We start from the raw sequence: 22515 nt of genomic DNA, 5'->3' as shown, positions 1-22515 counted from the left end.
AATATTATTTCTGAACCTTAATTGTCATCCTCTGCATATCTTATTTTCTTTGGCCCTCCTACCTTAGCTAAACTATTTCAATCTTCTGAACTACCTTCTTTCTATCATAGACATGGCTTTTTCTAAGAGGTCTTTCTGATTTACTCGTTCATCTATTGTTCTCTTTTATCTTACATCTCCACAATGTTTACATATACAGCTTTTTTTAAGCCTGTTTTCATTTTCACTTAATTTCTGTCCATTACAGTTAATCTTCAAGTAACTCCTCAAAAATAGGGAATATTTCCTACCCTTCTATTGTGTCTCTCACCCAAGAAAGTAGCTACATTACTGGAAAAATGGTACAGACTGAACAATACCTTCATGATGAATAAATGAATTTACAAAATTAAAAATGAAATAACATTTAACTTGAGCACAACTATGTAGCAAAAGTATTTTCCTAAACTTTAGTCTTTTTCCAAAGGACATTAAATTGAAGGTAAAGAGCATATTACTCAAATAAAAGCAAGTGATACCCTGCAGCTTCCAACACCCAAGACACTAGTATCCACAGGAAAAATAGACAACAGATGTTTGTTTAAAATGCATCAGCTAGGACAACAATGAAATTAAGTACAAAGAGAAAGATGATTTACTTTCATTCTCCATAGGGCATCTTGCTGTGCTCCCATGATCTCCCTCCTAACCTCTGGCTGCTCCTTCTTAGTTTCCTTTGTCAGCTACTCCTACTCTACCCACTCTGTATGTACCTGAGTTCTGCAGGGATCACTCCTTGACCCTCTTCATTACCTACTCTGTTCCACTAAGTGGGTCCAACTTATCCCATTATTTGCATATCATCTATATGCTGATGACACCCAAGTACTTGAATTACAGGTCCCAGTCTTACAGTTGGTAAGAAAAATCAGTTCTTGGCAGGAATACATCAGGTCCCAAACACTTCAGATGAGGGATATTCAACCTGCAATACTATAACATCCTTGGACTTCTCAATATAATAACAAGGAAATGGTCTGCATTTCAGCAACTAGTCAATTACCACTTTAATAAGCACCTTTGGGAATCTTTTCATCTGTACAAGAAAACTATTTTTTTCTAAAAAGTTCCAAGGAGCTATAATCTCAACCACAAAATATGTTGTTTTCAAGTCTAAATTTAAAAGGATGTTGGGGCGTAGTTCTGGTTTTCAGCCCAGCACATAAGGAGCTCAGAAGTCAACACTACATTTACTTGCTGTTTCACTAACAAGTAAAAACCTGAACAAACTGAAAAATCAACTACAACTATTCCTAGTTATGCAAGAGAAGTGAAGTGACAGGACAAACTGATGACCTCAAAGTTGGAGAGAGAGACAGACAGGCAGATACAGAGAATTACAACTTAGAAGAGAAGAAATCTTTGTACAGAGAATCAAAACCTAGCAGAGTAGAAACACTCAAGCAAAAACCTTGCAGGGAACCAGAGCCTGGTTAGGAAAACCTAAACTGTAATTGATTAACTGCTGGAGACTCACTGTGGACAAGCCTGACAGATTAAAGACACCAGTGGAGGTAGGGAGGCCAGTCACAGGAAGGCTTTTGTGAATTTTACTACCAGGGGATCACCCAGAACCTCACAATGAATATCTGAGGAAAAATCCCTCATGCTTCCCTCGGGGGAATAAGGGGAAAAGGAACTATTCTGAAATACACTAGAGCATTCTTTTCTTCTTAAGAAGGCCTGTCCTCAGAAGAAACTACTTTCCCAAAGCATAACCTACTGGGTTATCTCAGAACCTAAACTAGCTGGGGGAAGGGAAATAACCCAACTCCAGTACCCCTCTAGCCATCCTGCCCCAACTAAGCAAGGGTTGTGGCAGGGAGGGGAAACCTGTGAGGCCTTGGTGTTCAAAGTCCATTGGCACAGCCTTAGTAGAATTATAGTACATTTCCCCACCCCCAACACACACACACACCCTTATCATTACATTACTAAAGGCCTATTTAATGCAATTCCTTTTATCCAATACATCATGTCTACCTTTCAATAAAAAATTACAAGGCATACACTAAAAGACAAAGATACAAACAGGCTGAACGAGCATCAGGATCAAAGTCAGACATGACAAAAATGTTGAAATTATCACATCAGGAATTTTTTAAACTATTATTAATATATTAAGGACTGTAAGAGAAAAAGTAGACAACTTTGTATAATGTAATTTGGATACATAATGTAAGCAAATAGATGGAAATTCTAAGAAAAAATCAGAAATGCCAGAAATCAAGAAACACTGTACAGAAATGAAGAATGCCTTTGATGGGCTCATTAGTACACTGAACAGTGCTGAGGAAAGAATCTCTGAGCTTGAGAATATGACAACAGAAACTTCGAAATAGAAAAGCAAACAGAAAACTTAAAAACAAACAAAAAAACACACAAAAGAAATCAGAGTATATAAAAACTGTAGGACAAGTATGAAAGGTATAAAATACATGTAAATGGGAGTACCAGAAGGAGAAAAAAAGAACAGGAGCAATATCTGAAGCAATAATGACTGAGAATTTCCCAAAATGAATGTCAGACACCAAACCAGAGATCCAGTAAGCTCAGAGAACATCAGTCTGGATAAATGTTTAAAAAGCTATATCTAGGCCTATTTTCAAATTACAGAAAATTAAAGGTAATGAAAAAATCCAGAAAGAAGCCTGAGGCAGAAAAACACCTTACCAGTACAGAACAAAGACAAGAATTACGTCTGACTTCTCCTTACAAACCGTGCAAATGAAGAGAGTGGAGTGAAATGTTTAAGGGTTGAGATTTTAAAAACCCACCAACCTAGAATTTCGTACCCCGCAAAACCGTCCTCCAAAAATGAAGGGAAAATAAAAGACTTCCTCAGACAACCAAAAATAGAGACAATTCACTGGCAACAGAAGTGCATTACAAGAAATGCTAAAAGAATTGAAAATCTATTTAACAAAATAATAGCTGAAAACTGCCCAAATATTGGGGAAAGATATGTACTTCCAGATCCAAGATGCTCAAAGATCCCCAGATTTAACCCAAAAAGGTCCCCTCCAAGCCATATTGTAGTCAAACTGTCAGAAGTCAAAGACAAAGAGAGAATTCTAGAAACGGCAAGAGGAAAGCATCAAGGCACCTGTAAGGGAGTCCCCATCAGACTAACAGCAGGCTTCTCAATAGAAACCTTATAGAGGAGAGAGTGGGAAGATATATGCAAAGTGCTGAAAGAAAAAACTTGCCAGCCGAGAATACCATCCCGACCAAAGCTATCCTTAAAAAAGGAAGAATAAATAGAGTCTTTCCCAGACAAACAAAAACTGCAGGAATTCACCACCATAAGACTGGCCCTACAACAAATTCTTAAGGGAGTCCTACATCTGGAAGCAAAAGAATGATAATTACCATGATGATAACATATGAAAGAATAAAACTCACTGGTAGAGTAGATATGTAAAAGAAAACAAATTACATCTTTTCACTACAAAAAACCACCAAACAGCAAAGACAAATAATGAAAGAGAAAGAAAGGAACAAAAGATACATAAAACAACTATTAAAAACTAATAAAATGTCAGGAGTAAGGCAAGACCTTTCAATAACAATCTTGAACGTAAATGAATTAAATTCACCATTTTTGTGCTGTTAGTAGACCAATAATGTAATTTTTACAAGTCTCCAAATAAGTTCATTTAAACAGAACACAAGATGAAAAGAGTATTTCCTTTCTTAAACATATCCAGTCTCTACTATTCCCTTTTTGTATTCTCTAATTCCTTATAGTTGAAATTCATCAATTATAAAACATTATGGAATTTGACAGATCTCATAAAACTCTGTGACATGCAGTTTACCACAAAACTAACTTACTTTTAAACACACTACATTAAACACTTTATTGTCTAAAATTAATGGAAGCTTATTAGCTACCAAGAGATAGTATATAAAATCTATGGCATGGCATTCATGAGTTCCTCGATAATGACCAAAATCTGTCTTTACAAATTAATCTCCTACTAAACTCAGCATGAATTCTATCTCTAGCCAAACTAGACTTCTAACTATTCTCCAAAACTGCCACTTGCTTGCCTCTGGGCTTTTCCCCTTCCGTTAGCTTGTCTGAGAATGCCTAATGCTCTGCCCGCATACAGCTTTCTCATCTTTCAAAGCCCGCCATTAAAGTCTTCTCTTATGAAAAATATGTTATGCAAACAGCACAAATCCTGGAGTCAGTATGACTTAGATTTTAATGCAGGCTATGCTACTTATTGATTAATGTCTCTGAGGCCAGGTTTCTTCATCTATGAAATGGAGCAATCTCCATGTTAGAATTAGTATGTAACTGAAGTCCATAGTGCAAAGTAAGAGTTAAATAACCATTAGAACTGACCATTAGAACTAATCTTATTACTCATTTCTCTCAGCTCTCTGTAACGGGCTTATATAATTCATTTAGCAATTCACAGCTTGGTCTCCCTCCATCTCTTATATTTTAGCCCTAAATAATTATTTAACTTGTGTTATTTTAGTGTTGTATGTTTTATGTCCCCAAACAGACCAGAAGCTGCTTAAAAGTCAGGACTACAAGTCATACCTACTTACTTACAACTCCACGTGGTTTAGCACAATGCTATTTATAAAAGAGGTCCCAAATATTTCCTCAGTAAAGCATTTGCTGAAAAAAGCCTACTCAGCAAATGGGAATCACATTTTAAGAAGGGCATTAATACACTGGAACATCCACTGAAAGATAAAGGGAGAGGCAAGGAGGGAAGGAGAAGGGGTGTGGGAGTGGGCACAGGGTAAGTGGGGGGGAGAGGGGGAGAGGGGGAGAGAGAGAGAGAGAGAGAGTGAGTGTGTGTGTGTGTGTGTGTGTGTGTGTGTGTGTGTGTGTGTGTGTGTGTGTGTGTGTGTGTGTGTGTGTGTGTGTTAAAGAGAGAATGTGTAAGCAAATTCTGGTAACAGACAAACTATAGATGTTTAATCCAAAGAAAAGACTTCAGAAAGCATGATAACTAGAAAATAATTAAGATTATCTTCTTTAGTATCTAAATAAGATTATCTTGTTTAGCATTTCCAATCTAGAGAAATAATTTTCAGAAGTCAAGAATTTAGATATGAACTGGGTAAAGCCTATCTAAATCCCACGAGTCTATGACTTTATGTTTAAACATTCTTTAAATGCTCAATACAATGATATTTATGTAAGTATATTTAAATGATAGTCTTCAGCTAGGAGTTTCTGTCTGAGCAACAAAAAAGCTTTGGTTTCTCATCCTATAAATTCACTTTAGAGACTACAGTACCATCTTAAAAACTGCATTAGGCTTCACAATATTTAAAGCATTTTCATGTCTTTCTTTTCAATAAAATTAATGACTATCAGATACCAACAGAGAAAAAGCACATGAACAGGCAAGAGCCAAATTGAGATCTGATAAAATACAATTTTCAACCAAAATATTCTTCCTTTAATAATGTCTTAGAACTTCATTACTAGTTAAATCAATCCACCTGAGACATCCACTTCTTAAAAAAATCAAACACTGAAACAGAAACTTTCTCTTCTTCTCACATTCATGTTCTTCTCAGAGATCACTCTTATCACCCAGAACTTAAAAGTAACAGTCACTGCTGTCTTAGAGCAGCAGTTCTGCAAATGTAGTCACTGGACCAGCAGCAGCAGTACCACCACCACCTGGGAACTTGGTAGAAGTGCCAATTCCCCAGCCCCATCCAACCAACTCAATCAGAAATTCTGGAGCCGACCAAACAATCAGGGGCTTATTCCATATGATTCTGATGCATGCTCAAATTTGAAAATCACTGTTTTAGAAAATGGTTTGGTTTCCTCTAACACAGCAGTATCCCTTTGCCTACTTCTCCTCTGCATATTTCTCTTTCTCACATTTTGCACAAACCAAAGATTTTCTTGTTTGAATGATTAATTCACCAATAACTTTGTGGTGATTTCCTACTTTATTTCCTTTTAAAATGTGAGCTGTCTAATAAACCATCCAATATGTTTTTAAATTTTTTATTACACACAAATTATTATGAGCTGCTTACATAGAAAGGAATTTTTAACTTGTGTCAACAGGCATAAGAAAAATCCCATATAAACACCATCTGCAAATAGGCCCATTTTTTCCTTTACATTCCATTCTAGACTGCATACAGTATAACACATATATGTAGGGAACATTTTAAATAAATATTTGTACCTATCGGTTTACAATGAAATTATTCCATGAACATCAAAATTATCACTTTCCTACAAAAACATCTATTTTGACAATTATATAATCCTTGAAAGTATTTTCTTGAGAAATACAGAATATATAACCTGATAACCTGGGTTTTATTTAGCAAATAAACCTATGATTTATGGCCTAGAATTCTGGCTAATACCAATATGTAAGACTCAATCTAAGGAAATTGGCCAATGCATACTCCTCTTGAGAAAAAAATTATATGTAAATTTAAATAAGTGTTTTTTTTAGAAGTGTTCTCTAGAAATGCTGACTGGAAGTGGGAACATTGTATGTACATGTACATGTATGCATAAGCAGGTATATCAGTTCCTTAATGCTGACAAATACTGACAATAACAAAGCAAAACAACCAAAACATCTCAAAACAAATTATTTTGGTTGATGAGAAATGTATCTAAGACCACAATTAATAAATTTCATTTTAAAAAGTTACATGGTAACTCACAGCCAGACGCAATGGACTGCCTTACTCACCTGTGTACATAATGTAGCTGATGAACTGAGTCAATTGCTATCACCATCTCAGCCAAGTAAAATCGAGCCATATCCTCAGGCAATCTATCTTCAAATTTGCTGAGCAGAGTAAGCAAATCCCCACCAACATAATAATCCATAACCAGGTACTGTGAATGAATAAATAAAATGTACTCAATTAATAATAATGGTGAAAAATTAATATACTTAACATATCCCAAGGTCAAATAAGATTGCGTCACATACTTATGTGAGTAATTACTTATGCAGTTAATTAACAAGAAACTGTAAGATGATCATCAGCGGTCATTACAAGACTTCCAAATTTCATACACAAGTAAAATAACATTTTAAAAAACTGGGACAGAGAACAACACAGGATTACCTTTTTATTGTTGCTGTTCTATTTTGCAAAGTAAAAACATCATCATCATCGTCATCGTCGTCGTCTTCAAACTACAGCTTTATTAACATTTCATAAAAAAGTGAACATTTTAATTCCCCAGAAGATAAAAAAGAAAGAAAAAACTCAGAATATGGGACAGCCCTTATGCTGAAAAAATTCACCTTCATCTCCATTCATCTTCATCATCACTACATTTTCCTTATTTCACCTTGGATTAGTAAGAACTTTATTATAACCAGCACCAGCTTATGGATCAGCATTTGGAAACCATTATTATGTAAAACATAGTACTACCTACCATATATGTTTCTTTTCTCATTTCTGATAGTACACAAATATCAGAATGAACTTTTCTCAGGTATATATAAATAAAAGCCAACTAATTTCAGATATAGACCCTTACAAGTGTGTGCGTGCGTGTGTGCGTGTGTGCGTGTGTGTGTATGCAAAAAAAAAAAAAAGACAAGGAGTATACAAGGAGTATACAACAAAATGTTCACCAGGATTCTCTAGGCTGTTAGATTATACATGCTATTATAGCTTTTTGTTATGTTCTAGACTGCTTTATAAGCATGTATTCCATATACATGTGTATATACGTATATTATACAAGGGGTCGTCAAAAAGTTCTTGTAAAGATTCACATTATCTTTTAATTCTATTTTTCCATGAAGTTTTGAAGTACCCACATATTATGCTACGTTATGTTATACATTATTTTAAGGAGAGGGAGAAAACTAGGCAAAGTGGAAAAATGGGCTTCGTAGTCAAAGAAACCTGTATTCAAATCTTAACTCTGTGTTATAAGTGGCTTCTGAAAATTTAATCCTTTGATACTTCATTTTCTAATTTACCTAAGTACAATAATGATAACTTCCTCACAGTGTAGCACTTAGCTTGAAGGCTAGTAAATAAAAGATACTTAAAAGTCAGTTATAATGTCTTGAAATGAGGGTGATTTTATCACAGAATGGAGATATTTCACCGAACTGACACTAAGATTTAAAGAGTCTTAAGAAAATTCAAATTCTTATTACTATACAACATTAAAAGTATAAGCATGGAAAACATGTTAAACCAAAGAAATTAATTTCATATATTTAAAGCCTTGAAAAGAAGGGAAACAATATATTTCAAATCCTGGTCCATGGCTTACTTGCTGTACATATGAGGCCTGAAGATTAGACTCTATCCTGATCATTAGAACAAACTAATATAATGTAATAAAATTTTAACATAAACATGTTGCAAGAAATGGCAATGAATGTGAAGAAACCCACATCTCTTTGAAAAGAATACTTTGAGCACAGAAGCAAGAAACTTTTCAAGCAAAAAAGCAAGCCTGCTATTAAAATTGGAATCTCATATTTATACATAGGTGGTCATAAAACATTACTCATTCCTTCAGCAAACATTTACTGAATGCCAATCAGGATACTTTTTGTGCCGAACAGAGAGGAAAAAACCCAGAGGATAAAGAGATGAAAGGCTCTTACAATAAAGGCTTTTGGCTCTTGCAAGTATACTCTATCCTTGCCACACGAGACTCCTAAGAGATCTGAGTACACTATCCACCAGCAAACTGCTAAAAAATAATTCTCTCAACATCTTTACCACCATGGCCACCAATCAAAACTTAGGCTCCTGGGATCATCATCCATCTTCCACCTTCATCTACATATCACTAGGAACTTCCTCTGAACAAATCTCCAAAACCCCACGGATCCCTTCCCCTCCAGCCTTTCAGTGTGCTTTATTGAAACTCTTCCATGGTAAACAAACTTCCCTGAGACATAACTAAAAATGAGGACTATAAAAGTATTCCTAGTTTTCCTTGCCTGCTGAATGGGGTTCTGGCTTCACTCACTCATTCTTCCCCTGTGTTGTCCTCTAAAGTAAATTAGCTGTTACTAAGACAGAATTCAGCAAGTGGGGGGAAAGAAACAGAAAACACAAAATCCTCAAGAGAAAAACAATGAACTGAAAATGAACTGTACATGCAATGGTGTTTTGGTATTAGGAAGACTAGATGTATCAGGAGAGGCAGACAAATAATCATCTCACATAAGAACAAAACTTCTTTTTCTTTGTAACATAACCCAGTGAATGTCACCAAGATCTGAGAGTCTGTCTTTTCTGCTTTTTCCTTGATTTCCTACATATTCGATTCAATCATCAAGGTCTTATTGAGTCTATTTCCTGCAAAATCTCTGTGGAATCCATCTCCTTCCATCCTTATCCACTACCACAATCCTAATCCAGGTCCCTGTCTTGTTTTGACTATATTACTACTACAGATTTAAGGGCAAAGTGAATAGCTTCCCATAATATATTTTATTGTGTAAACCATTTTCTTGGGAATGGAAAATAGAATACAGAGAAACTAATAAATCCATTCACTAATTCCTCATTTATTTATAAAAGTACCTACAGTGTGCTGACATTACATTTAGACAAGGCAGAGACAAAAATGAATGAGACATAGTTACTGCCATCAGGGAATTTACAGTCTGACAAAGGACAAAACACAAATTAATGGGCAATTTCAGTATACTATAAATACTCTGACCATGATAAGCACAGGGGGTTGCTATAGACTCTTAAAAGAAAAGAACCCAAACTTTGAATCAGGTTCATTCATCTGTCTGAAATTTATCTTTGGTCAAAGTGTGAAGACAATTTCTTATAGTCAGTCTATTATCTAAAATCATTAGTTAAATTAGTGAATTCTTCCTCCCAATTCAAATGAAATGTTCCCTAATCGTATTATAAGATCCCAAATCCAATCACTGCAGTTCCTCGGAACTCTATTCCATTATGGTTTCCTATTCCCGTATCGATATCCTATTGTTCTGATTAATTTTATAGTAAAATTTAATATCTGATAGGATAAGTTCCTATTCATTACCTACCTTTAAAATACTACCCAATATAACTAAGATGTCATTAAACAAGGTTAAAAAAAAACACAATGAGAGGTAATATTCATAAGATAGGTCGAGAAGATAATAATCCTAAATAAAGAGCTCCTACCAATTCTTAAGAATACAAGCAATCCAACAAAACTGGGCTGAGGATATTAACAGTTAATTCACATAAGAAGAAACACAATTAGCCAGTTAATACATTCTTAACCTCAACAGCAGTCAGGGGAATGAAGAAGCAAAGCAACAGTGAGATACCATTTTTTACCAATCAGATTAGGGAAAAGATCACTAGAGCTGTGGGGAAAGTGACAAGCACTACTGCTTTTGAGGAAATGATATACTACAACCTTTTAAGAAAGTAATTTCACAGTATCTATTGAAATTTAAAATGTGCACACCCCTTGATCTAGCATTCCCACTCACAGAAATGTAGTCAATTAAAATAAAAGCTTCAATGAGTAAGGAATATAGGCAAGTATATTTACTGCACAGAACTGTTGATAATTACAACAAATTAGAAAAACATGAATGGTGATCAAAAACAAAACTGTTAAATGAATTATGGCATGTCCATTCTATGAAATATTATACAGTTGCCAAAAGAATAATTAAATATATATGCCCATGAGATAAGCAGGGGACAAAAGCAAGTTGCAGAATAATACATATTTTGTGATTCCATTTTTACCAAAAAGGAAGAAACGAAACATACATACACAAACATACAACTATAGAAAGCATAAAAAATATGAAAGGGTACAACAAACTTAACATTAGTTACCTCAGGAGGGTGAAATAGAAAGATGAAGATAATGACTATTAACTTTTTATGTATACAGACTCCTGTATGACAGAGGGGAAAATATCTAGTTAAATTGAAGTTGACCAGTGGAGTAAAGGTTCTGCAAAAGGCTAGAGGTAAAAGGCAAAGGCTGACAGGAATAACCTTAAATAGGAAGATACACCTTATTCACAATGAGCTAAGAAAAGGTGTAAATATTAATAAATTTGAATATGGAAAGAAGATGAGGGGGAATGTTGAAGTCATAGAAAAGAGAATGGAAAGTTAAGGAAGTTCATGCTTAAGTAAACAATGGCTTTCTTTTTTCCCATGAAGTAGGAACTACAGGAAGTGGTGCAGGATTATTAAAGTATATAACGTCCCTGTGGTATAGAGAGAGATCACGACTACATGGCTACATAATCAGAGGCAACAGAAATCAAATGATTTGCCCAAATACACATTAGATAGTGGGAGAGCCAGAATTCAGGGTTATTGATCCTAAGACCAGTGCCTTTCTTACTCAAATAAGAGAGAATCAGTGTTCATGAATAAAACTGACCATGTCCATGATATAAAGAGTATGTGCTAGGTACCAGAATAGTAAAAAAGAAATTGAGGATTCAGACTGAGTCTTTGCCAATCTTTTATTCACCCAAAATAAAGAAACAAAGATTTCTAGGTATGGATATACACACCATAAAATTTCCAACTCTGAATTTCTAAAATATCTCTATTTCATAAAGTTTGAGATTTTTAAAGAGCTATATTTCAAGGAAAAAATGCTAAAGTATCTGAAAATATACAATAAATGAATTATGTGCCCAAGAAAGAACACTTCATAGAACACATAAGCTTTCAGAAGTCTTCTTAGGGATAACAGAAAACACTTTTAACACTTTGTATGCTGTCATACAAAGAGAGTAACAGTCAATCTTTAGAGCCCCAACTCTATTCATTCCTCCTTGCTTTCTTTTTTTACTATTATAAAAATACTTTTCTAATAATTCGTCTTCACACAAATTCCTATAAAGAATTTAGAGTTCATAATTAGTTCCACAGATTAATATTCAAATATCTTTCACCTTTTAAGTAACTTAAAAATGCCAATTCAAGAAGTAACATTTTTGCTTTAAATATTTTCTTACTTTTTTTCCCTTGAGCATAAAGTAACTAAACAGTTAAAAGTGGATAAGAAAATATGGGGAGAAACAAATTTCACTGATTTATAATATTCTAAGTGATATCTAAGTGATAAGAATTTTACGTGTCAATGCTGCTACAACTTAGCAGCTTTGTGTTTAATGAGTTTTTCTTATGGAAAAAATGTTCTAATCAATATAATTCATCAAATTATGTACCCTTTTCTGAAGCATATAAAATGCACACTTCCTTTGACTCTGTACACTTTTTCATAAACTGGCTGTAGTGGTATTTAGGCAGTTTAGAAATGAAAGTTGGGCTGGCCAGTTAGCTCAGTCAGAGCACAACCCTGTAATCCCAAGGTCACCGGTTCAGATACCTGTACTGGCCAGCCACCAAAATAATTTTTTTAATTAAAAAAAGAAATGAAAGTCAAATTACTTACCACAGCTTTCGTGAATTGTATGGGAGTATAAATCATGTTACTTATTTGGCTACTTCAGAGCTACCAGGGCTAAAAGCTACTTTGGAAAATAACTATGTATAATAAAACTTCCTTTTTGGTATCTAAACTTGGTTTGTAAACATTTTTAAATGATTTTATTTTCTAACATTCAATAAATGGTCAAGAGAAAATCTTTCATGATAACCAAGACTTCTGACTCTTGAGACTAACATATACGAAGGTTCCCCTAACCTGAAGAAAAAGTGGCAGATGACAAGAGATCTGGAGGAGATCAATCCTCCTCCAGTTGTCGTGTAACTCTCATTCTAATATAATTAATGACTGGTATATGCAGACTATTACTCTCAGAGAAATGTCTGTATTAAAAAAAAAAAATGTTAAATCCTAATGTCAAATGCAGAGAGTACAAGTAAGACTTAATAAGTCAGAGGCAGGGCCGAGCCTGTGGCGCACTCGGTAGAGTGCGGCGCTGGGAGCGCCGCGACGCTCCCGCCGCGGGTTCGGATCCTATATAGGAATGACCGGTGCACTCACTGGCTGAGTGCCTGTCACGAAAAACCAACACCAACAACAACAAAAAAAATAAATAAATAAATAAAAAAAATAAGTCAGAGGCAACAGAATGATAAATCACAGTTCAGGCTTTTTTCTCATCAAAGTTTTGGCAAAATTTTGCTGTATAAAATTTGGCATTTGGGCACTCTATTTCTATATCTACAAATTTCTATATTTATTTCTATATTTATAACAAAATGTAGATTTTTAAGCAATGCATAAATCTGCAATGTTAAATCTATCTACAATAGAACACACTGTCATAGTAGATGTTAATCTTCATTTTGTGAAAACTTTTGAAAATTATAATAAACTGCTATCATTTTGCTAAGCAAATACTTGGCATTCTTGTGATTAATTTTGCAGATGAATCTCTTCAGATTATATCTGCAAGACTCACACATCCCTAAAATTTTATATAAGTAAATCCAACTAAAACATCGCTCCATAGAATTTAACAACTGAGCAACTAAAAAGTGCAAAGTTCTATTCCTATGGCTTTTAAACAATTCTATGATTCACAATTATATATATGTTTATATGATGATTCAGTACATCATAAAAGAAATAAGAGTCATGAAATAACAGTTACTACTTGCCATGAACTCTGTCATTTTCTATTCTATTTAATTTTTTTAAATGCTACTTGTAACCTATTAAATTCATTTTATGACCCATTAATGGGTCACAACCTGCAGTATAAAAAACATTACTATACTTCATAAGCATGTAAAGAATATAAAAACTAGTAATGACATGGTTTAAACACTTGGATCTGACCTGAAATAGATAAATATGACTACTATAGAGTTATATAAATCTTTAATTTCATTTTAGTTAAAGATAGTGGGATTCATACCGTTTAAATTTTTTTAAAGTTGTACCAAAAAAAACAAAAATACATGCATATATATGTTAGCAATGTACCAGCAGTACTAAAAGATTGTAAAGCTAAAATGAGATGAGAAAGATTAACTCCAACTGGAAATTCTGGAAATGACTATTTTAAGGTGTACAATTTGAGCATGATTTCAAAAGTACTAGCTGGACTTCAACAGGAGCAGGGGAAAAAGAATGGCTCTGGTATCAATGGTATCATGGACAATAAAAATAACAGCCAAATGTAGACTAACACAGAGCATGTTCAAGAATGGAGGGTGTTCCGTTGAGGCTGAAATGCAGCACTTGTGGGTGAACACAATATCTCCTGTCTTATCTTCTCCCCCCCCCCTTTTTTTAAACAAATACTATATTTAACACTTTGACTATTTCTTCCACCAACTCTCCTTTCTTCAGTGTCCATGGTGTAGTATCCTGATTCTCTTTCTTGCTCCAATCATTTCCAATAGCTTTTCTCTTCTTCTTGGGTTCCTGTGTTTCCATCTTCTCTATGCATACTTGTTTTCACATTTTACAAACACTACTCAGCTATTCTTGCTTACTCCTTATATTCACTGTTACCTACAAAGGAGTTGGCCAACTTTTTCTGGAAAGGGTCAGATAGTAAATATTTTAGGCTTGGTATGCCAAGAGGCAAAAATCAAGGACATTACAGCAGTATTTATACAATAAGAGAGAAAATAAATTTCCACCCATTTCCTTGGTTTTATGACCAACCATTGATGTTGCTCCCAATATCCTCAATTCTTTGAGCAACTGTTCTTGCCAAAAGGCTAACAGTCTTAGATAAGATTATTTTCCCTGGTCATATTTCTTCAGCTGCTGCAATCAAACATGATTTAATTAACTCAAAATTGCTAAGTGGCTTCCTTTCTTGGCTAACAAATTAGCCACCCCAGACACTTACTTCAGTTGCAGACTCATTTTTTTGCTTCTGAAGAAATTCTGCTGTGATAAGACATTCTGTTTCAAATTTCCTAATTTTCTAATTGCTGCTTTCCTGTGAGTTGGGTCTCTGTGTGATGAGTGCTTAATCTGGCAATGTAGATGTATACTGTATTCTATTACCAGAGTTATAGTGTGGCTGCTCATTAACAAAATAAGCCACACTCTACTACGCCTTAAAAGCATGATATCTGAAGACTACCCTTCTCTTAGTTCCTTATTTTGACATGTGTATGCACTATTAATAAAAACAATAATAAAATGTCCCAGCACAGTGTTATGCACAGCACTAAAAATGCTCTCAAGTTATAACCGTGCACTGCAGTTTTTAGTGTACTAAAGCAGCAGCACAAAATGATGAAAGTAACATTAAATAGTCACCCTCTGTCACAGTGCCAGTCTCTGACACAACTAGTCAACTATGCCATTGTAGCACAAAAGCAGCCACAGACAATATACAAATCAGCAAGTATAGCTGTGTTCCAATAATACTTTATGAAGACTGAAATTTGAATTTATATAATATTCATGTGTCACAAAATATTATTATTCTTTCGATTTTTTTCAACTACTTATGGCTATATAAAAATGGGTGGTGTGCCAGATTTGAGTTGCAAGCCATACCTTGATGAAACCTAATCTCTATGATAAGAACAGACTTATATCGCCTTTCTCCAACTCTCAATTTTCTCTGCCCCCTATATTCCCCAGCTCAATTCATAAACAATGAACCACTGCATCTCACATGTCAGACACTGGAAGGAAGGAAATCATTGTGACTCCTCTCTCCTCCACTGACATCCATTCAAACACACATAGTTCTAATTATTCTACGTTCTATATAGTACCTGAAGCCATCCCCACCTACTAATCCCTACTTGCATATTACCACCTTTATTCAAGCCCTCATCATCTGAACATTGTAAAAGTCTCTTACCCAGTCTTCTTGCCTCTAGTTTTGCACCTGAAGTCATAAACCACACTGCTGCCTGCATATGTAACTGAGATCTCACTCTCCTTAAAAGCTTCCTTGAAATTAGAATAAAATCCAACTCCTCAGCATGATCTACACTCAGAAAGCCTCACTCTATACCTCCCTCCCCTTCATTACTATATTCTAATCACACTAGCCTTCCTCTCTCCCTCAAACAACTGAAGTCCTTTCCTGCCACAATCCTTCTACAGTCCTAAAACAGCAGTTTTCAAGCTTTGCTCTGTGAGAACCCCTGAGTATCCATGAGGAAAGGAAGGAGGGAGGGAGGGAGGAGATCAATCAACTAGGGCAGCTCCATTACTACACACTTTATTATCTAGACGTTCAGATATCAAATCATTTAAAACACACACACGGTTCCATGACCATTAAAAAAAAAAAATCAAATCACATGGTTGTGAAAGCCTAGTCTGCTTAGCAGACACATCAGGCGCTACGTGACGTGACTGTCATCCCCAGGCCTCTCCTTCTATCCTCCATCAGTACGAATGTAACATGCTGCTTGAAATCTCTATGCTTTTGCTCACCAAGCTCTCTCAGCCTCTTCTCTGTTGGTTTAATTCATTGTCTTAGAAGAACCTTCACTGACTTCATACCTGTGAATAGATGTACTATTTTCTCCATCTGAACTAATCTGAAATTATTATTTACTTGATTTTGGATTTATTGTCCAGCTCCCCTCATGAGAAGAGAGATCCTTTGTCTGTCTTACTCACTGCTGTATTTCCAGAATCTAGAGAACAGTGCCTAGCACACAGTACACATCCAATAAATGTTTATCAAATGAATAAATAATGTCCTATTAATTTTTATATTCCACTTTTTAGTGTACTGTATGGCACACAGCAGGATCTCAACACATGTATGCTAAAAGAATAAACCTGGGAATAAAAACCGGGGTCAGAAAATTAAGTGCTTTGAATAGCAGGCCAAGGAGTTTTATACCCAGTAGTGGCAGATTTAATCTTATTTTCCTATTCACTTGTTTATCACTTCATTCTTATTGATTCTCAATTGTCAGTGCCTCTGATATTTTGATTTTCCTCCAAGCTCTTTCCCAACTTTTGTAAAGTGGTTCATGATATCAATATAAAATCAAATATAGCCTAGGTTTTAAATGTGGCTCTACTTAACATAGTACGTTGCCACTTTAAAAAATATGTAAAATTCTAAAAAGCAATAGAATGCTATTATAAAATATACTGGGGAAATAGTGACAAGAAAAAGCCCTGAGCACCTTCTATAGAATTTAACTGATTGAAATTAAATGTTTAAATTTTGTTTCGACTTTCTTATTAAAAAAGCATAAAAAATTCTAATGAAAAGGTATCAAATCACACAGAAAAAAAATCGCATATCAAGTGAACAACTTATACTCTGTGAAATGCAGTGATTTTTTTAAATATAAAATCTACACTTAAACAATGCTTGAAAGAAAATAATGCTAAATTCTGCTAACAAAAAATTAATAAAGATATGGAAACATATAAAAATGATTCTTACTAAGTTATTGTCATCCTGGAAAGCATAGTGCAAAGTTGTAATCCATTTATTGTCTCCATTCACTAATACATCCCTTTCTTCACGAAAACATGCTGTCTGAAAAAGAAAAAAAAATTTTAGAGAAGACTTTATTTACAACTAGAAAACATATTATGCACACAATTGCTTGATATGTTTATCACACTATTTCTGTTCTGAAAAAGGAATACACCCAATATCATATGACTTTCAGCAACTCACACTTCAAAGCACCCTCAGAAACTAGGCTACTGGAATAGTACATTTTAAAAAATATAAAAATTTTAAAAACTGTTACAGTTCAAAACAATCAGAAAAATGCACAGAATAATTTAACTAAAACCATGGACCAACCTACAATCCAGATAATATAAATGTCCGGTTTTTGCCATATTGCTTTTGATCTTTTTAGTTTTAAAGAAATAAGAAGGCTACAATTTGTATCTATCTCAATCTCCTCCCTTTCTTCCCTGATGTAATCAATAATCTGGTTAATGTATACTCTACCAACCATATGCTTTGATCACACACGTATATGTCCTAAAACAATAGAACTGTATTGTGTTTTGAAATTTTGCACGATTGATATAATTTTATCTGTCCTTTTACAACTTGATTACTTTTTACTCAATTACTATTTTCCTTTTAACTACTATATTACATTGTGTGAAAGAACCACAATTTATTTATGCCACCCACTAATCACGAAAATACAGATTATTTCCAAATCTGTGTGTTATTACAATGTTGCAATAAATGTATCTGTCCAAGTATACAAGAGTTTCTCTATGGTATACCCTTAGATATAGAAATGCTAGATATAAGCAAATTTCAGTGTATGAAAGCTCCCCTTTTCCCCACATCCTCAACTGCACTTGGCATTGCTAAACTTAAGTGGTTGCCAGTATGATGGGTGTGAAATAATAATTCACTGTTCTTTTAATTAACATAATACTAATAACAAGTGCAGATAAATAGTTAATGGACACCTGAACTTTTTTAATTGTTTAATTCCTTTGCCCATTTTCTCTAACGAATTGTTTTCTTCTTATTGATTCTTTAAAGTTTTAATTCATTCTGAGAATATATTTCTCCTATTATAAGAGTATATCCTGGAGAACTTTAAAAATCTATGACTGAAAGTAAAAAATAATTTTATATAATACATTATAACTCTATAATACGCTTAATTTTTAAATTAAAAACAAGACAAAAAATAACACTATGCCAGAAACTTCAAGAAGAACTAAAAGGTAAAGTAGAAAATAAAAGTCTCCCTGAGTCATGCCTCCACAGTTTCATTGTCCAATTGTCATGTCCAGAGATTACCACCCTTAACGCTGTTCAGTATTCTCTCAGAAAATCTCTCTATATAAGCATATACACACACACACTCATTATATATTGATGTCATATATCCCACCTCCCCTATTTTTTTTCCTTTGCACAAATGAGATCATAATGCTCTGTAAGTGGCTTTTTTCAAGTAACAATATATTTGAACATCTTTCCGTATCAGTACATAGAAACCTAACTAATTTTTCCTAATGGTTACACCTTATTCCATACATGCTGAAAATATCATCACACAGGATTCTGTATATAGTAGGTGCATAATTATTATTTCTCACAAGGTAAATTCAATAGCCTGGATACACAAAACAGTTAACATTGTTATACAATTAGCCCTAACATTTTCCATGCATATCCATAAAATCTTATTTGACCAAATAGAATTTCCAAAGCTGTGCATTCAATAGCAACACCAGAGAAAACTATTAAAACAAATAAAGATTAAACCACATGAATGGGCAGTTTTACCTGTCAATTAGATTATTAAAATCTACAACACTGTAGGTAGAAAATACAATTACTGGACATACTACTAAGTTCTGTTTTATAACTTAACTGATCTAAGGTTATGGTTTACTGCTAACATTTTAGAGAGTCTGCGAAGGCTGTCAGAGACTAGGAGACTCCTTTCTCCAGGCTTTATCTTATTTTGACAGCTATCTGAAATTTTATATACATTCCAGCTAAAATTTAATAAACATCCATTATTTCATTTGATTGATGACTCTAAACTAAATAATACTCCAATGAGTTTAGGAAACCGAACAGATTAAACTTAGAGTTCTAATCTATGCTAAACCGATTAGTAAAAAATTAATTTTAAAGAATAACAATATAAAATAAACTATTTATGATATAAAACTTCAAATGTATGAGGGGTCTCCAAAAAGTTCATGGAAAGATTTGTATTACCTTTTAAGTCAATTTTTCCATGAACTTTTTGAAGTGCCCTCACATATAAGAGTAGAGAGACTCATATAACAACCCCTCGTCCCCAGTGTTCCCATCAGTCAACTTCATCAATTATTTTATTGGTCAATCTTGTTTCATCTACACTGTCACACATCACCACCCCTCAGCTACGCACGTGCGTGCACACACGCATTTTAAAGCAAAACCCAGACATCATATGATTTTGCACATAAAATTAGCTATGAAACTTACTATTAATGCCTCAGGTTCTGAGTCCAGATGTAAAGCACAGTCTACTTTTTTTTGCTTCACTATGTCACTCTGTCCTCAGCTGGTCGTCATAATTGGAAGGGAGGGGGGTTCTACTAGCATGTAGTAGATGAAGGCCAGGGATGCTGCTAAACAATGTACAATGCACCGGACAGCCCCTACAGCAATGACTTATCTGGCCCCAATTGTCAATACTGCCCCTGCTGAGAAACTCTGCTTGAGATCATTATTAACCAAATCATGATGCACATATACCCTGGAGTTCATAAAGGTGCTCTGGGGATTCAACGTGGTTCAAGACTATGATAACATCTACTTCGATTACCATTTTTTTTAAAACTAAACAAGATTTTTATAAACTTCCGTCCTTTAAAAGCTGAATCTTTGAGTCTCTAAGAATGCAACAAACATGTGGGAGGGGCTGCTGGAGATCCTATAGCTTTCTCAGATTCAGTCACTCACTTTCTCAACCTGATGTTCAACCAAACATTCTGCTTGCCACAATGATGTTTCTGACTGTTACACAGTTTTATATTTTTTTATATTCAGTCGTATACTGTTTAAATTTTAGCCTTAATGGACTACTGGGATAAAGAGCAACAGGAATACCTATGTTGAAATAGAAGTTAGTAAGGACCCTATATAAGTGCTAATAATTCTGCAAGGCTGTCAGATGATTCTCTTCACATTCCTAACGTGCACTCATCAGATTAACAATCTTATACGGGACATCAAAACTGCATAAATCCTTGGAAATCATGTGTTAAAGAAAGAAAATCCACTGATGATTATATCCACTTTGGCTTCCCATTTTTTTTTTTTTTTTTAATTTCTATTTTGTCGATATACATTGTGGCTGATTATTGCTCCCCATCACCAAAACCTCCCTCCCTTCTCCCTCCCCCTGTCCCCCCCAACAATGTCCTTTCTGTTTGCTTGTCGTATCAACTTCAAGTAATTGTGGTTGTTATATCTTCTCCCCCCCCCGTTTGTGTGTGTGTGTGTGTGTGTGTGTGTGAATTTATATATTAATTTTTAGCTCCCACCAATAAGTGAGAACATGTGGTATTTCTCTTTCTGTGCCTGACTTGTTTCACTTAATATAATTCTCTCGAGGTCCATCCATGTTGTTGCAAATGGCAGTATTTCATTCGTTTTTATAGCTGAGTAGTATTCCATTGTGTAGATGTACCACATTTTCCATATCCACTCATCTGATGATGGACATTTGGGCTGGTTCCAACTCTTGGCTATTGTAAAGAGTGCTGCGATGAACATTGGGGAACAGGTATACCTTCGACTTGATGATTTCCATTCCTCTGGGTATATTCCCAACAGTGGGATAGCTGGGTCGTATGGTAGATCTATCTGCAATTGTTTGAGGAACCTCCATACCATTTTCCATAGAGGCTGCACCATTTTGCAGTCCCACCAACAATGTATGAGAGTTCCTTTTTCTCCGCAACCTCGCCAGCATTTATCGTTCAGAGTCTTTTGGATTTTAGCCATCCTAACTGGGGTTAGATGGTATCTCAGTGTGGTTTTGATTTGCATTTCCCGGATGCTGAGTGATGTTGAGCAGTTTTTCATATGTCTGTTGGCCATTTGTATATCTTCCTTAGAGAAATGCCTACTTAGCTCTTTTGCCCATTTTTTAATTGGGTTGCTTGTTTTCTTCTTGTAAAGTTGTTTGAGTTCCTTATATATTCTGGATATTAGTCCTTTGTCAGATGTATATTTTGCAAATATTTTCTCCCACTCTGTTGGTTGTCTTTTAACTCTGTTAACTGTTTCTTTTGCTGTGCAGAAGCTTTTTAGTTTGATATAATCCCATTTGTTTATTTTTCCTTTGGTTGCCCGTGCTTTTGGGGTCGTATTCATGAAGTCTGTGCCCAGTCCTATTTCCTGAAGTGTTTCTCCTATGTTTTCTTTCAGAAGTTTTATTGTTTCGGGGTGTGGCTTCTCATTTTTTAGAAATAAAAAATTCTCTCACCCATATAGTATTATTGCAGAGAAATTCTTCCATATAATAATTGAATCCTTCTCTAATCTAATATTTGAGGAACAAAAAAACCAAGATTTTTCATTTTTAAAAAATAAACGTGGAATTTTAAATTACAAAATGTAAACATTCTAAATGTTAGGTTTTATACAGCACGGCATCAAATTACTTTTAAGTGTCCATTATAACATATATTTGATAGCCAAACCAAACATGAGACGTATCATTTTTTAACTTATTTATCAGTAAAAATTTTAAAAATATAATTGAAGATAGAGAAGTTGTTTGATAACATCCACAATTGGCAAGTATATGAGAAAACAGACACACTTATATACTATGACTGCGATGATATACTGGTCTAACTTTTAAAGAAGACAATTTTATTAAAGCAACAGCTATCAAAATTTGAATGCATCCTCCTTCAAACCCAGGAGTTCCACTAGTGAGGAGTTTAATTTGGGGAGTTTAAGTTTGAGTCAACACAATCAATATAAATCCCTCAATATAAAAATTACCCTTAAAGTCATTTCAACCTCAGTATGAACAAACTGAAATACCTCAGGGTAGTCCATAGCAATATCT

The 22515-nt window shown here is 34.5% G+C and overlaps 1 protein-coding gene across 16 annotated transcripts in view; it reads right to left on the bottom strand.

Moving 5' to 3' along the window:
• Positions 1 to 22515, bottom strand: part of CDC42BPA (CDC42 binding protein kinase alpha) — a 302649-nt gene that overhangs the window by 178779 nt on the left and 101355 nt on the right. For all 16 annotated transcript variants that reach the window (XR_010022324.1, XM_063082833.1, XM_063082832.1 and 13 more), the window contains exons 4-5: positions 17376 to 17471; positions 6756 to 6904 (exon numbers count right to left, since the gene is read on the bottom strand). Coding sequence is in view for 15 of the 16 variants with exons in the window: in XM_063082833.1 (XP_062938903.1) it covers positions 6756 to 6904; positions 17376 to 17471 (245 nt within the window). In the remaining variant the exon portion in view is untranslated. The remainder of the gene's footprint in view (positions 1 to 6755; positions 6905 to 17375; positions 17472 to 22515) is intronic.

Source organism: Cynocephalus volans, chromosome 18, assembly GCF_027409185.1.
Source record: "Cynocephalus volans isolate mCynVol1 chromosome 18, mCynVol1.pri, whole genome shotgun sequence".
Lineage (NCBI taxonomy): Eukaryota > Metazoa > Chordata > Mammalia > Dermoptera > Cynocephalidae > Cynocephalus > Cynocephalus volans.
Note: the sequence above shows the minus strand (reverse complement) of the source record. Positions and strands in the feature narration are given on the sequence as shown.